Raw genomic sequence first — 17,124 nt, 5'->3', positions numbered from 1 at the left:
AGAAAGTAACTGCAAAACAACTGGGACTTCACTAGTACAGGTGTCTGACATAAGTAACTAGCACCAACATTCCTGGCTTAGAAACAGAGGCAAAGGATACAACTCCTTCAAAATGGAGAAACCTTTCCACTTGGTACAGTCCATCTGTAACATCTAACAATTCCTGTTGGCTTCTATCATCTATGAAACCACAGAAGGGAAGATTAGCAAGCTGACAACATCTACAACAGATACCCAACTCTAAGATTTAGCCAACTGTTGTCCACTGTCGTGTGCAATTTCCAGGGCCTTAAAAGGTGATGTTGCTTGTGTTTCCAAGTGTCTGAAACCAAGAAATTACACCACTGTCTGACACCAAAAGGTAATGAAGATTATTATCTGGCCTTTCCCGTTTGAAGGCATGCAGTCAATGGGAATAGCTGTGAGGCACTGGAATCTTCCTTGGCATGGGATTGATAATTCATCCTCTTATACCCCCCATATCATGATCCACCAAGCAATAAACAGTATGGGCTGACTCCTGAGTACCAAGTAAGCCAATCTTAGTCATGTCAACAAATGGAAGATGTAACATTTGCAGATTGTCAGAATGGCTACTTCATAAGTAAAACAAGGACAGATTAAATATCTTGCTATCTTTTTGCTGGACTACAAGTATCATGATTTATATTCCGGTACTATACAGTAAAGGTGCTAAATTCTTAAAGGAATTTTACATGTTTTACACAGACACACACACACACACACACACACACACACACACACACACACACACACACACACACACACACACACTCCAATAAAATGTCTTGTGTTCAAAAGTGAATCCACCAAATGTTAGCTAGCTCTGGGAGTTATGCCACAACTCAGCTCTGCATCAATGAAATACGAAAAACATATATGTTAGGAATTTACCACACTTGTACATGTTCAGGCAGATTTAGTGTCACAGTAAAAGTCCCCTCCCTCCAGCCTCTTTTTTCTGACCTAAATCTGGGATTGGGTACCCTATTCACTTTCCTCCAGTTCTTGTTTATAGTATCCTGGCACCTGATTGGGCAAGCACAGAAAAGATCATGCTCTGGATCTTACGGATATATGGTAGCAGTTTGGGGAAAGAAAGACCTGAATATGGTGCTTTTCGCCAATTATCCGTTACACCACCAATGTCCTAAAATTGGAAGGACAGTGAGTTCACCAGGCCTAAGGGGAGAAGGGCAAGATCTCTGGTATTTGGACTGGCATCCAGGCTCCTGCATCCAAGACTTCCAAAGAATCATAACTGCAACACTGAACAATAAATAACAGGTATGCTGAACTCCACATAATTCAAAACGGGAGACATTCTGAAAATTACATGATTTTGTCTCAAGATAAAAAAAATTGTTTCCCTAACATCTTGAACACTAAATCTTATGAAACACAATAACAAACTAAATAAAGGAAAGCCTCGTCATGACCATGCTGTCGAATACTCACATTGTACTGGTGGAGGCAGTATCGCAACTTCCTTAATGCTGCACTGCGATCCTTTCCCCAGACAACTAATTTTGCAATCATAGGATCATAGTGAACAGAAACTTCATCACCTGAAAAAAAGACAAGAAAACAAAATTAAATAAATGGTTTTGAACATCTGTGATTAAAGTAGGCAAATTCTTGTGAAACAAAATAAATGCTTAAAATAGCAGTAGAATATACTGCAGCTAACTTGTGCCCACATTTTCTTAAACTGCACTAGTCACAAAAGTTAGAACCATGAACTGTCTTGCTCCTAACAGTGAATGCATTCTTTTTACAAAGAGTGTGTTAAAAAATACCGCTGCTGAAAAAGGCAGTTATGTTAGCACATCGCAGGTACATATCTTTTCAAGAACATTAGTGCAATGCTGCTACTGTCACCAAAGGGCTAAGGGTTTGACTCCTTCCACCTGCATTTGCCTACGGTGCAAATTTAAGCAAGTCACTCAAACAAAAGACATTCTAAGGTCACCCTTAAAAAGGAACATTTGTGTCCAGTAAGTTTACCTGGCCATCAAATGTAAAAAAATAAAATAAATAGGTCATGCTGCTGGACATCGGCAAGATTTATGTCCAGGACTTCAGGAACATGTTAGTGATCATCAAAGGTTTTGTTAGGAACAGGGGGATTAAGTATCTAAGACATGGACAATGGTTAGACCAGAAAGTGACGAGTTAGTGATCATCAAAGGTTTTGTCAGGACTAGAAGGGTTAAGTATCTAAGACATGGACAATGGTTGAACCAAAAAGTGGGGAGATAAGACTCTTGACTTTTAAACACATACGTGAATAAGAACTCATTGTTACTATCACTTCATAATGTTCATGGAAGGACCAGAGAACAAGAAAAGGGAAAGACTGGGTTAAGGAAGGTTACATCTCCATCAATTCTGATAGACCCTGGATCAGATACTGTGAGTAGAGGGAAATCTATAAACAATTGTGGTGCAAGCCATTGCATGACAAAGCTCAAGAGCACTTAAATATAAAGGTGTACTAAATTTTCATCTTCATTTCACAATCTGGTCAACATTCTGTCATAAACAAGTCTCCAGGTTACGTAAAACCTCTCCACCCAAAGAAGCTGTTTTTTCCCCCAATTTACAGAAGTCAATCCATTCTTTCCTTTGATAAAGCCATGGCCTCTGAATTGGAAATGCTGTTTTCATCCCGACTTCTTCACAGCCAGCATATGGAGATCAAAGTCACTTGAAGCAAAGAGGAGGACATCATTTATACAACACAAAGAATGCTACTCTCATACCTATAAACTGAATGTGCTTCTGATATTGTCTTCATCTTGATATCCTGATCAAGAAAATCACAAACAGGATGGAGCACACTCCACAACCCTTGGTAGACTCAAATGCTTACCACAAATGTGTTCAACTAAATACCAAGAATTCAGTCACAACTCTGTCTTTAAACACACAAAATAAATGCCATGCAACAGTGGTGCTGGGATCATACTGTTGTAGCACTTACCACAGACATTTTAGTGTACAGCATATGACTTTCCCATATCCACAAAAACATACTGGCAAATTACATTCATCATCATCATAACCCACCTTTTTCCCATTTTTTTCTACAAGAGGTCAGGGTGTCATGCCAGCTGTCACCATCTCTCTCGATTTAGTGCCACTCTCTTTCTTTCAACAGTCATGCCTAACTGTCATTGCTCACACATTCCACCCATCAATCACTTTGCTGGTCACCCTTGTTTCCTCGTGCCTCCTCCCAAATCTTCTAAACTAGATTGTTTTCTGTTTTGCTGCACATGTGCCCAAACAACCATAATCTGTTCTCTTTGATCTTCTTTGAAATTGGAGTTACCTAGACTTCTGTTCTGATGTCCTCATTTCATCTGTCTCACAGTCTGCATCCTACCACCGGTCTGAACCACCTCATCTCCATCACCTCTAGCTTCTCAACTGCTCTGTCTTCACTGCCCAGGTTTCGGTATGACACATCAGTACTGGTTGCATTACTGTTTTGTACACCTTACTTTTCAGCTTCTTTGGCATTTTTCTGTTACATACTACCCCGACATTCTGTGCCAGCTGCCTGCAGCCCCTCTAATGTTAGCAATTACCTCCTTACTCAGACTTCCCTTCTCCTCAACCAGCCTTCCCATGTACTTGTAGATGGTAACCTGTTCTAGTATTTCCCTTGTACTTTAGCTCTCAGCTCCTTCTGATTTCCCCCATTTGCTGTGATTACAACTGTCTTATCTGTGCTCTTTTTCACCCAGTGTGCCTTCAGTTTTGCACTCCATTCCCCTGGTCTTTGCTGAAGTTCTTTTCAGAGTCTAAATACAGCAACTTTGCGGACATGTTCCTACTACCTATTTGCTAACATAGTCTGTCACCAGTATAAATGGCAGAGGGCTTAGACCTGAACCCTGATGCACACCCACTCCCACTGGGAGCCACTCTGAGTCTGAGCACTGTTCTTACTTGTATCATTGGGTCCTTGTACATAGCCTGCACTAATTCTACCAATCTTACTGGGACTTAGGACCATCACAGGCCTGCCCAAATCAGCTTGCTTGGGACCTTGTCATACGCTTTTTCTCCAAGTTCTCACTTATCTGTCTGGCTGGAACCTTCAGGTCAATTATGCTACATCCGGATCTGAAAAGAGCTTTACAGTAGAGCCTTTAGCTGTAATGTGGACAGCCCTCATCTATAAAGACCTATCTAACTTTCCTACCTACTGCATGCAGTGGCATAAAATCTTCAGTATACTGTCCATTAAAATCATTCATCAAATTAACTCCATCTCTCTTAATGTAACATCCTTTTGTGGGTTGAGGGCTGAATACCAAGGAATGGTAGATAACATAACCTATAATAGTTAAAAAAAATCAATTTAATCTAAAATTCTTCCTCTTCAGAAAAGTACATTGAGAAGCTTCAATGTTTTCTGCTCTTATGCAGTACTGTGGGGAGGGCTACAGAGAAGTTATTAAGTTCCTTCACTGAAGGAATGCCTTTGACAGTCTGCTGTTTGATGGATTTGAATTACTAACAGGGAATCTGTTTAGGTCGCTTACTGCATCACCCAGAGGCATTCTTTAGTGAAGTCATTGTAATCTAGTACCAATGCCCAAGACTGATATTGGTATCAGCTTTAGGTTTTACCTGGATGAAGGTCTCACTAGTGAAGTTACTGAGGATGATTTAGCCAAAACTTTAACTTCCTAGACAGTTTAGAAAAAATATGTACCTTGTGTTTCAGGGATTATTTCTCTACTGGAGATGTTTTCTCAGTATCAGGTGCAGAACTTGCCATAATGTGTGGCATTCTGAAAAGCAGGGTCTTCCGGGACCCACATTAATGAAGGGAGTTTCCTTCTCTTTAATATCAAACCCTGCTGATGACTCCGTTTCCATCAATTTGATGAGCAGTACCACTAGAAGGAACATGGACAAGCCTTTTTTCACATTTTTTTTCCTTTTCAGCATTTTTCCTGTTAGTTCTTTATTTCTTTTATGTCTTTGTGTTTGCCTGCCACAGTGGAATGATCTGCTTCAGATGTTTGTCTCCATCTAAACCAAACTTACTCTAGCATTTCTTTTGACTGCCCACTCACTCACTTCATAAACAACAGCCCATTAATCCTCCTCAGACTGCCAAGAATGGCTGTCACCTGCAGCAAGATGATGAATTTTTTTTCTCACTATCATCTACTTTACCTGCGAATGCAGCTCATGACCAAGTGCATGCTTGCACATATTAGCTGGAGGGTTACATGCTGGAAAGCAACTGTGTGTATAATGGCTTCCCAAAAATAGATGAGATGATAGCTTCTTCCCCCCATGGTGGCTGATCTGATGCTGGCTGCTTCATTCTCATCTACCCAGTACCAGCTATTCATTATCACACTTTTATCTCTCATTACAAGGTGGATATGGTCTCCCGGGCATTAGCAAAAAGAAGTTATGCACCTACCATAACGTTCCATGTTAGTTGTTCTTGCTGTTTGGATTCGGAGCCGAACTCGGCCATCTTCTATAGCTCGAGAGCTGTTTACTGGCTTGAGGCTACCCCTTATCCCAGAATGCCCAACGTCAGCTACCCAGATCTCGTTTGTGATAGTGCACACTAGACACAAGTAGAGTAACCAGTTACCTAAAAACTGGTTGTCCAATACACCTAAACAAGGAAAGAGTCATTGGCATGTGAAGTAATTAAAGATACTCAGCCAGTGAAAACAAAAAGGAACTCCTCTCAATCCTCTAAGAAGTGGGAAGGAGGGAGGGACGCAAGAAGGAAGGCGAGATGAAGACAACTAACATGGAACGTTATGGTAGGTACATAACTTCTTTATGTTAAGTTGTCCATCTCGCCTTCGTTCTTGCTGTTTGGGACAGCATCCCTAGCACCTAAAATCCTGGGTGGCTCATTGGAACAGACTCTTCAGAATAGTAGAACCAAAGGAAGCTCTGCTCCAGGAGACCATATCCACCTTGTAATGAGAGATAAAAGTGTGAGGGTTTGCCCAAGTGACAGCTGCACAGATTGAGTCTATGGGCAACCTAGACTGAAAGGCTACAGAGGTGGCTAACGCTCTAGTGGAATGACCTTTTGGTTTAGCTGGTAGCTCTTTATTTCATAACTGATAAATAAAGGCAATAGTATCAGATGACCATCTGGATAAGGTCACCTTAGAAACTGGAAGGCCTTGTTTGTTGAAAGCATATGAAAGAAATAACTGGTCTGACTTTCTTAGTTCCTTAGTTCTATGGAGGTAAAAATGCAATTGTCTGTGCACATCCAATTGGTGGAGCTTGTATTCTGCCTTGTTTCTGTGATTAGGAAAGAAAACTGGGAGATCTATGGATTGATTTAAATTGTTCTCTGAGCAGGCTTTAGGAATAAAGGATGGATTGGTCCTCAGAGAAACTCTATCCTTGTGAAACACCAGGTAAGGAGGACGAACACATAGTGCTTGAAGTTGAGACGCATCTAGCTGAAGTGATATCAACCAGAAAAAGTGTCTTCCAAGAAAGAAATTTTAAGGAACATGATGCTGCCAGTTCAAAGGGAGGCAAAATTAAGGAAGCTAAAACTAAATTGAGATCCCAAGGAGGAGGAGGATCTCTAATTGGGGGTCTAAGAAGAGATGTTCCTCTCATAAAGGCCTTGCAGAGCTTATGAGACATTATGCTAGAATTGAACATACCAATATGAAAATTAGAGATGGCAGCCAATTGTACTCTAATGGTAGCGGAATCTGCACCAGACTGAAAGAGTTGTGCTAGAAATTCAAGAATTTCATGGACTGGGGCTGAGAAAGGACCCAAATTTCTAGATTCTGCCCACTAAAAAAAACGTTTCCATTTACTAGCATAGGTTTTCCTCATAGACGACTTATGTGAGGAAACAATAATATCACGGACTGCTGGGGAGATATTGGAAAGCCTGGCTAAGGTTGGAAGTGGAGTAACCAAGCTGTAAGCTGGAGAGTTTGAAGGGACTGGTGCAACCCGCCTGTGATGAATCAGATCATCTGGAACCGGGTCCAGAATCCATGGTTGATCCAGAAGATGGAGGTGCAGGAACGGGAACTATATCATTCGAGGCCAATATGGGGCAATAAGGATCATTTTGCAACCCAACGATTTTGCTTTCTGTATGAGTCTTGGTATTAGGGGAAAAGGGGGAAAAGCATAAAGGAGTCTCTGAGGCCAATCGTGGACTAGAGCATCTCGGGTATATGACCTGGAAGAGGAAGTAGGTAGAAGTAGCTGCTGCATTTGTTGTTGAGAGGAGTGGCAAATAGGTCGCAGCAAGGCTGTCCCCATTTGCGGAAGATAAGATCTGCAACTTCCTGATTGAGAGACCACTTGTGAGGCATGAGGATAGCTCTACTAAGCCTGTCCGCTATGGCGTTGGATTTCCCAGGGATGTGCGCTGCTATCAGAAAATGTTGGGAGGAAATCGCCCATTGCCACAGTCTGAGTGCTTCTCGACACAAGGGGTAAGACCTGGTCCCACCCTGTTTGTTGATGTACCCCACCACTGACATATTGTCTGTTTGGATTGCAATGGTCCCAGAAGGAAGAGAGTCTTGAAGGGCTTGCAACGCTAGGAGCACCACTCTCATTTCTAGGACATTGATATGCAGATGGTACTCGTGAGGTTGCCAAGTGCCTTGGACTGTCCTGCCTAGATAATGCCCCACCCACCCTATCAGGGAAGCGTCCGTGGTCACTGTGGCTACCGGAGGGGGTTGTATGAAAGGTCTGCCCTGAATTACTAGTGGGGAGACCATCCACCATGAAAGGTGCCTTTTGCATGTTTCTGTGATCAGGATCATGTGAGACATGGATAGTTCCTGGAAAGACCACTGCGTGAAAAGAAGCCACTGAAGGATTCTCATGTGGAAACGCGCTAATGGGACAAGAAGAATGGCAGCTGCCATGGAGCCTAGAGCTTGGAGGACATATCCTACTTGAATCCTTTTGCTCTGCATAAGAATTAACACTTGTTGACGAATAGTGGAAACGCTTTCCTGTGGTAATCTTGCAAACATTTCTTTTGTGTTTAATCCTGCTCCTATGTATGTGATAGACTGACAGGGCAACAAGGCAGATTTTTCGAAATTTACTGTAATGCCTAGTTGAGTACATGATGTGATTGTATATTCCCATGCCTCTACTAGTTGAAGCCTGGTGGTAGCAGTCAGGAGCCAGTCGTCTAGATAGGGAAACACCTGGAATCCTTGACGCCTCAGGTGAGCCGTGACTACTGCCATACACTTGGTGAACACCCTGGGGGCTGAGGTGAGACCAAAGGGCAGAACTCTGAACTGGTAATGACTGGCCCCTACCCGGAAGTGAAGAAATCTCCTGTAGCATCTATCAATCTTGATATGGTAGTATGCGTCCTGAAGATCTATTGAGCACATCCAATTGTCCTGACCCAAAAAAGGGAAAATGGACTGCAGTGTCACCATCCAGAACTTTTCTTTTTGTACAGATTTGTTCAATCTGCTGAGATCCACTATTGGTCTCCAGTCCGCTGTCTTTTTTGGTACTAAAAAGAATCTTTAGTAAGTTCCGGATCTTAGTTGGTCTGAGGGGACTTCACCATCCAGAACTTTTCTTTTTGTACAGATTTGTTCAATCTGCTGAGATCCAGTATTGGTCTCCAGTCCGCTGTCTTTTTTGGTACTAAAAAGAATCTTTAGTAAGTTCCGGATCTTAGTTGGTCTGAGGGGACTTCTTGAATGGCTCTTTTTTCCTAGCAGTCTTGAAACTTCTGTGACTGCTTGATCCCTTAGATTGGGTAGGACATCTGGGATGGGCTTTTTTGATTCTATGGGGGATTGATGGAAGGGAATTTTGTAACCTCCGGATATAATGGATAGTACCCATCTGTCTCTTGGTAAATTTTGCCAGGCTTTTGGGTACAGCGAAATTCTTCCCCTGACGGGCAACGTGTCTTTCACCTGAGGCCCAAAGAGAAAGGAGCCATCAAAGGGTGTATTGGTAAACGACGCTCGAAAGGGTTCCGCAAAATGACACAGCTGCATCCAAGCATGTCTCCTGAGAGCAACACCTGTCCCTGCGGCTCTGCCCGCTCCATCGGCTGCATAGGAAATCAGCCTCATGGAGGAGTTGACTATGGAATTAGAGTCGCAAGCTGAGAAGCTACTTTGGCTGGTACTCCCTCAGCTGTAGGATCTTGAAAGGTATCTCCAAGCTCTTTCAGGGGATCCCTTTGAAGACATGTAAAATGGTATAGATAGTTCAGGGACCTCATTGAAAAGGTAGCTGAAGCAACAGATGAAGAGATTACTGTTAACTCTTTCTTGATGGCTGCTGCTACCACCATGGCATCAACGGGCACACCTTTGGAGAGGAATTGTTTGTCCTGGGGGGGCTGTAATAAATTTGTTTGGTCTCCTCGGAGTAGGTTCCACAGAATCTGGAGCAGACCAAGCCTTTCAAGCCACTACAGACATGAGTGGATCGAAAGGAGGAGATACCCAGAAGGTGGAAGGTTGGGAACCGAATGCGTCCAGGTATACAGACTTGTCCTCGGTAGGGGCTAGGGAAGTCCAGTCCCTCCTCTGTCTAAGCATTTCAAGGATGTCCAAAAAGGAAACCTCTTCAGAGGAGGACCTTGGGGACCCTTCCAATTCATCCATGTCTGTATCTGAGGTGACAGACTCAGGGGAGTCTATGTGCTTTCTCTTGCACTTCTTCTTCTGGGGAGGCTCTTCCGAGTGATCAGGGGAGGCTTCGGAAGAAGACGGATCACTCAATGGGGTGTCTTGAGGCATAGGTTCCCTAAGCTTGGGGTCTGGAGTAGGAGTAGAGGTTGGAACAGACACCAAGAGGGGAGAAGCTGATGGAGCTGGCATTACAGCTGTTTCGGGGGACAGCACACTCCGCATGACCTCGAAGGCATCCCGACCTCTAGGCAGAGAAAGCTCCAGCTCCGTAGAAACAGGAGTCCTTCTCCGCATTGAGGGTGACGGCTCCGAGGCTGATGTTGGAGCAGAGCTCACCTGCGCAGAAGCTCCGAGGGGGAGAACGGGGTTGGACAAGGGTCCGATGCCACTCCCCTCTCGGAGCAGACGAGAGAACCCTAGCGCCCAGATTCCTCGATAGAAGGTATAATCGAGGTAATCGGAGCCGACGTCGGAACTGAAGGAGAGATGACGATCGCCGCCAACGGTTCTACTACCTGCGGATCCATGGTCTCCGGCTCCGAGCTAAATGTAGTCGGAGGAGGAACAGAAATAGAGGCAGGTGGCGCAGATACCTGTTGAAGCGGGCTGGACAGAATTTTTGCCAGTGCCTGTGACTTAAGCAACCTACTTACTACTCTCTCCACATCATGATCCGATAATCTAGAGGATGGAGAGGTGTGGGAAGAATGATGGCTACGTTCACTCTGTAAAAAGGGTGACTGAGGTGCCAAGTGGATGCGTGAGACCTCAGTCTCTTATGGCTCTGAGATGGCACGGAAATAGCAGATGGAGCCGACGGAGGAGTTGCCTTGTCGGTGCCAGCCGGCATCGACATACTTTTTTTGGTCAAGTAAAAGAGTCGGCTCTGAAGGTGGAGCCGACGGCTTGACAGACTTGGTGGATTTCACTGGCTGAGTACTTTTAGCCGGAGAATTCTGAGGCTTCAATAATCCCCGAAGGATTAATTTGTTTTTGCGCTCCTGCAGGACCCTTGGACTAAAAGCATGACATATAGAACAGGAGTCCTGCAGGTGAACAGCGTCCAAACAATATACACAACTAGTGTGCCCATCTGTCAAGAGACATTTTCTGACAGCATGAGTCACACTTTTTGAAGCCAGATACCTTGGTATCTTTAGACATTTTAGTAACAACTACAACAACAATAAGAAAATGCTATACTATAAAACTAAGAAACAAACTGACATTTGTCTGTTTTTTTTTTTTTTTTTTTTACAGTTAAGGAACAGAAAGGAGAGCCTCTAATTTAAACAGCTATTTTAAGGGGGGGGGGGAGAACTCTCTAATTTAAACGAGTTCAGGGGAAACAGAAGGCCTGCGAGTTATGGAGCGACGGCCAACAAAGCTACAACACACAAAAAAGCGATAAGGGATAAAGTAATGTATCTAGACAAAAACTTGATAAAAAACTTGACAATTATTTTTAGAATAGCAACAGTTATAATAATAGAAAAACTATACTAAGCCTAAGCCAGTAATGAAGCAACCTTGCAGCTGAAGCGGCAAACGAGATCTGGGTAGCTGACGGTGGGCATTCTGGGATAAGGGGTAGCCTCGAGCCAGTAAACAGCTCTCGAGCTACAGAAGATGGCTGTGTCAGAGCAGAGGATTGGCTCCAAACCTAAACAGCAAGAAAGAAGGTGAGATGGACATCTCATGTATTGTGGTGTTACAGTACTGAACTCCAGAAATCGAGCTCCAGGCAAAAACAAACCTCTGGGTTCCTCAGGTTTTAATTAGACAAGTGCAAAAACTGGAAAAGAGTAACACACACACACACACACACACACACACACACACACACACACACACACACACACATCTATATCTATTTATCGGGTCTATATTAGATCATCGAACGCTTACAAAAGCCAACAGTGATTGATCGAACTTATGTAAGCAAAAGCTTAAAATATCGAAGCAACAGAAATCAAAATTTTTTCCTAGGGAAAGAATTTGGTTGTCCGTTTCTGTTGCTTCACTATTTTCAGTGCTGTGGTGGAAAGTTACGGGTCGGGTTCAGGTAAGTGTGCAATTGCTTGGATGTGAGTGTTAGGGTGGGTTAGGATTAGGGAGCAGGTTAGGTATGTGTGCGACTGTGTGGATGTGAGGGTTAGGTGGGTTAGGGAGTGGGTGAGGTGAGTGTGCGATAGTGACGGACCTTTGGGTTAGGGTTTGGGTTAATGTAAATGGATAGTTAGTGGTGTGTGTACACAGTTTAGTGTAGGGTTAGGTGTCAGATTTTAGGTGTATGTGTGTGGATTGCTGTTTGTTTGGTGTGCTTGTGTTGTGTGTATGTGTTTTGGAACAGCAATTTTTTTCCCTAGGAAAAGAATTGCTGTTCTGACAGTTCGAGATTGTAAGCTTTCGCTTACATAAGTTCGATCAATCACCATTCGCTTTTTTAAGCGTTCGGTGATCTAATATAGACCCTATTTATCTATCTCTATATATCTATATATCTATCTATATAAATCTACATATATATATATATATATATATATATATATATATATATACACATACACACACACACACATATATTTATCTATTTATATGTGTATAGATATATATATATATATATATATATATATATATATATATATATATATATATATATATGAGTGTGTGTGTGTGTGTGTGTGTGCGTGCTTCTCTCCTCCCAAGCCTAGGGATGGATGAATGGACAGGCAAATGGTAAATCTAAACTCCCTAGAGCAGAACTACTAAATACACAGACTATGATTAATATTTTATTTTGTTCACCTCTTGCTTAAAAAAAAGGTTTCTAAATAAGCAGAAGGGAAATCAAAAGATGTGCTGTGTTCTCTTTTGAGAGATAAGATGTGCATTCTTTAAATGAAAGAGGACTAAAATTAAATGTAATGGTTTCTATAAATAGCTAAGAAAATGCTGCCATCTGTATTATAAAAAAAAGAAAACATCTTAAGAGATGAGCTACTGACTGATAAGCTGCATGAAAGAGGCTTCTCTTCCAAAACAGAACTATAGAGAAAATAAAGTATAAAATGAGACTTTAAAACCTAGTAAAGAATGTAAAATAAAATGCACATATTAAACTAAGCTTTGTAAAAGGATGCAAATGCTTTGAGTTACACTAATTAGTGTAAACACAAAATGTCATCATTAAGAACTTGAACACCAGATTATTCAAACTGCCTTTTTGTGTATGTTCCACCTGTGTAGTTAGCAAAAACACTTGCTTAGATTCTGTTAATTTGCACATAAATTTTACAGATATGCAAACATGCTGCTGACTCAAATAGCTTTATATGTGTAGTAATCTAGGCATATGTAAAGTGCAACTGTTGAGAACAGAAAATATTCTGTTAGTCTCTCTCAAGGGACTGCAGTAAAAAAAAAAAAAAGACAAAAACATAAGTGTGTGTACCTAAGGACACAGGTGTAACAAAAAAAACACATACCAAGCTTGTCAACAAAAGATAAATAAAACAAATTAATAATATATTTTTTATTTTGTATCGATTTGTTACAGGTCTTCTGAGCAGATAAACTAATACTGAGTCCATTAAATGGACAATATTTTTATTCTATGATGCAGTCTGTTAAGTGATAGATTTCTGAGATATATGACACTCTGTAAACATTGCAACTGTAAAAACATAAAACATTACAAATCACAATCTATCATAACTTTTATATTTAAAGTATATTAAATACTTTGAAAATGTTTTCATTTTATTTAGTAAATTTATAAATCCAGAAGAATTTATACAAATAAACAAATAAATAGTAGTAAATTAAATACAATGTGCTTTGTATACATATCATGCAGAAAATATTTACACTGTATTCCTCGTGCTGTGTACACAAGCTGTGGAACAGATATTTGGATTATACTTTGTAACTTATTGCATAGAAAACATTTAGATGACATTAATTTTACTAAACGATAGCAAAACCTTTTGAAGTGTATCTACCAAAAGATGTACATGGCTAGGTATCTTAGCTCCTGTGATTACTTGCTAGGCTTATGGTTTTCATAAGACGTACAATCTTGTGTATAGAAAATTATAGTTGTTAAATTTATTTCTGTTTAAAATGGTTTTAAACAGTTGAGTGTCCATGAGACTTTGAGAAACAAGCAACACCCCAAAGAGTACCTCAGATACTGTAGAGAACATTCTAAGACATTATACTGTGGACTGTTCTTAGAGTCTGAGAGCTGAATAGAAATGTGGTGGTAGGTTAGTTAAAAATAGTATAAATGTTTGCGATCTCAACTGTAATTGTGTCAATCCATTTGGCTAGCTGTTCTATGACTGACCCTGTGGGTCCCTCACTTTGTTAATCTAAGATAACTGAATTTATGAGCTCTTTTTGTAGGTTTTGATGTTTGTTACAGCTGAGAAGTAGGAAGGGCTTTATCCCCATATGCCATTAAATTTCTCTTAATTTATCTTTTATTTCCATCAGACTTTTTTTATCACAAGTTTAAGTAGCATTTTCTCTTAAAGAAAATGACTTTAATGTATTTTATTAACTTTACGCCCTCAAATGTAGACACAAAGCTATTATCTCTTAATATGAAACAAATTATAAGATTTTAAAATGGCGATAAATAATTGGCCAAAATGACCAATTACTTGTGCCAAAAAATAGCTCAAGAGACCCATGGTTCTCAAGCAGCAAGAAAAGCTGGCTCCTGGTAACAGTGCATGTATATGGGGTCATCTTAAGTGATTCCAGGGAGAGCATCAGTGTGAGACAGATTTTAGTCATCATGTTGGGGCCGCCTTCTAGCAATAAGAGCTGCAACTACAGATCTTAGTGAAGTATCCACTACATCACAAGCAAACTTTGTTACATGGCATTTCGTCTTTACCGCAGAGGCACTTAGCTTTAGCAGTGCACATTCGGTGTCTAAAGCAGCTAACTGCAGCAATACATCCTCTAGCTGATCTAAAACAGAACATTGATACTCAATCATATCTGTTAATTAGCTGATGACTCTAACAAGGCTGGAAGAGGGTATGTAAACAGTACTTCCAACATCTGTCCTCCACACTGGATTTTTCTGTCCATGATGAAGTGTGGTAGTAGCTACTATTTGTTCTGATATTAGGCAGACGAAAGAGAAACAGAAGCTGGATTCGTCCTCAGGTTATGATGTGAAGCTACCTGTCAGGTTGAGATGTACTTACCTTGTCTAACCTTCTTGCCCTCTGAGCAGCCTGCCTATGGACTTGGGTCCAGAACTTCCTTCAAATCCATCCTAGAAATTCTATGAATGGATGACACCTTTGCATTGCTTTATCAGGAATTTTCCCCATCAACTCTAAAGCATATTGTGATTGATTTAAGAGAGTTTGTAGCAAGAGTTGCATTACAGATTTCTGAACAATTTTTTGCATAAACTTGCGGTACTGTTTATAACACCAGACTGACTGTGGTTCTCTCTTGCCATCCAAAAAAAAAGAAAAAAAAACAATTATACTTATTATCACGGAGGGTTAGTAAGGTCTGATCTTACTTTTCCTGTTGAATCTGAGTTGTAAACACTTTGTTTTTCTTTATGTATCTTTTATTGATGAAAGTAAGGAGTGCCTTCACTAGAAAAAGGTTTACTGTGTTGCAATTCATTAGATTCTGAAGAATAGTAAAGTATGTGCATTTCTTTAAATAAGGTTCTAGATCTTTCTTCTTCTTCTTCTTCTACATCAACAATGATGCTGTCTGCTTGCTGATCAAACAAGAACATTTTTGCATTACTGTTGCATTAATAAATCTGGCACTGATATCCTCACCATATCTCTCAACCTCTTAGTGCAGTAAATTTGGACAAAGTCTCAAATAATGAGGGGACAAAGGGCCAATATCAGGGACATATTTTAAACAGGGCAGCTAAGTGGTGTACTGATTACAGTTATCGCCTCACAGCAAGAGGTTATCCAGTTCAATTCTCAGTTGGAGTGCTTTCTGTGCAGACTCTACATGTCCTCCCTCTGTTTGTGTGGGTTTCCTCTGGGTACTCCAGTTTCCTCCCACATTTCAAACACATGCAGCAAGTGGATTGGACACTTTAAATTGGCCATTGGTTTGTGTGGTGTGGAAGAACATCAGTGTCAGGGCCACCTGTCAGTGCGAACCGTTATACTCTGACCCCATTTGTAAAAATGGGAAAAGGATTGTAGATGGATGGATTTTAAACAGTGGTCTTGTAAACTTAGAAAGTTTGTAAAATAACATGTTTTGCATTAGCATACATTTTCTGAAGGATATGAAGTTTGAAACTCAAATGTCTGCCATTATATAAGGATCATTCTAAATGATTTCCCAGAACACCACAGAATTTGAAGATCATCCCAAAAATGAAGCAAAAAGCTGGACATTCGGCAAAATTCTGGACAGCTGAGAGGTACGATACTTACTGTAAAACTGTACTGAGCCATGCAAGGCCTTCTCAAAACTACCCCTGAAAAGTACAGTTTTGTACCTACCATAAATGTAGATGCTCGAGTGTACACCCTGCTGCAGTCATCACACTTGGGTTATCCTGTCGTCAGGCGGTCCCGTAGTCCGCCAGAATTCCAAAGTCTTGGTCCGGCGTCGGTTGCTGTCGCTTCTTCCCGGACGTCAGTGCGCCAGGGGTATATATAATGCATCCAATGCCATTTTCTTCAGTTTTTATTGCCCCAGATGTCAGGTGCCCCCAAAAAGGTGGTCAGTAATTAGTACCAATTTTAGTACAAACACAAAATCCCTCCAGCTAAAAGCAAACACATCAGGAAGGTATTGTAGAGATTTAGCCAGTTAGGTCAGAGGGGATGGAGGGAAGGTAACCTGGACTGCAGCAGGGTATACACTCGAACATCTACATTTATGGTAGGTACAAAACTGTACTATGTTCATCATGTTACCCTGCTGCAGTCATCACACTTGGGTAGAATCCCAAAGCTAAGGATGGGAGGAGGAGTCATAGAGGATTAGAGGGGGCTAGAAGGCCCTGCAGAACTGCAGTGGCGAAGCCAGCTCTAGTCTTAGAGTAAAGTGGTAAGTGATAGTGTTTGGTAAAGGTGTGTACTGAACTCCAAGTTGCAGCTTCCAAAATCTCCTTGGTTGGAACCCCCCTGAGGAAGGCTGTAGATGTAGCTGTTGCCCTGGTAGAGTGGGGCCTAATGGTAGCAGGAACTGGTTTTCCATGATGGGTATAGCAAAAATGAATGCAATTCCCTATCCATTTGGAAATGGTTTGTTTTGATATAGCCTTCCCTTGTGAAGCTGTAGCATAAGATACAAAGAGCTGGTCAGATTTTCTGAAAAACTTAGTTTTATCCAAGTAGTAACGAAGTTGCCTGTGAATGTCCAAGGAATGCAGGAGTCTTTC

The 17,124-nt window shown here is 41.3% G+C and overlaps 1 protein-coding gene across 1 annotated transcript in view; it reads right to left on the bottom strand.

Annotated features, from left to right (window-relative positions):
- The window catches only part of MCCC1 (methylcrotonyl-CoA carboxylase subunit 1), a gene marked incomplete in the record, with an annotated part of 1,520,932 nt that overhangs the window by 738,325 nt on the left and 765,483 nt on the right, over positions 1-17,124 (bottom strand). The window contains 1 exon segment of the mRNA XM_044070663.1: positions 1,480-1,589. Coding sequence (XP_043926598.1) covers positions 1,480-1,589 — 110 coding nt within the window.

This window comes from Protopterus annectens, chromosome 4.part1 (genome assembly GCF_019279795.1).
Source record: "Protopterus annectens isolate FY-2018-M chromosome 4.part1, PAN1.0, whole genome shotgun sequence".
In the NCBI taxonomy this organism is placed as follows: domain Eukaryota; kingdom Metazoa; phylum Chordata; order Ceratodontiformes; family Protopteridae; genus Protopterus; species Protopterus annectens.
The sequence above is the reverse complement of the archived record's forward strand: the minus strand, read 5'-3'. Positions and strand labels throughout refer to the sequence as shown.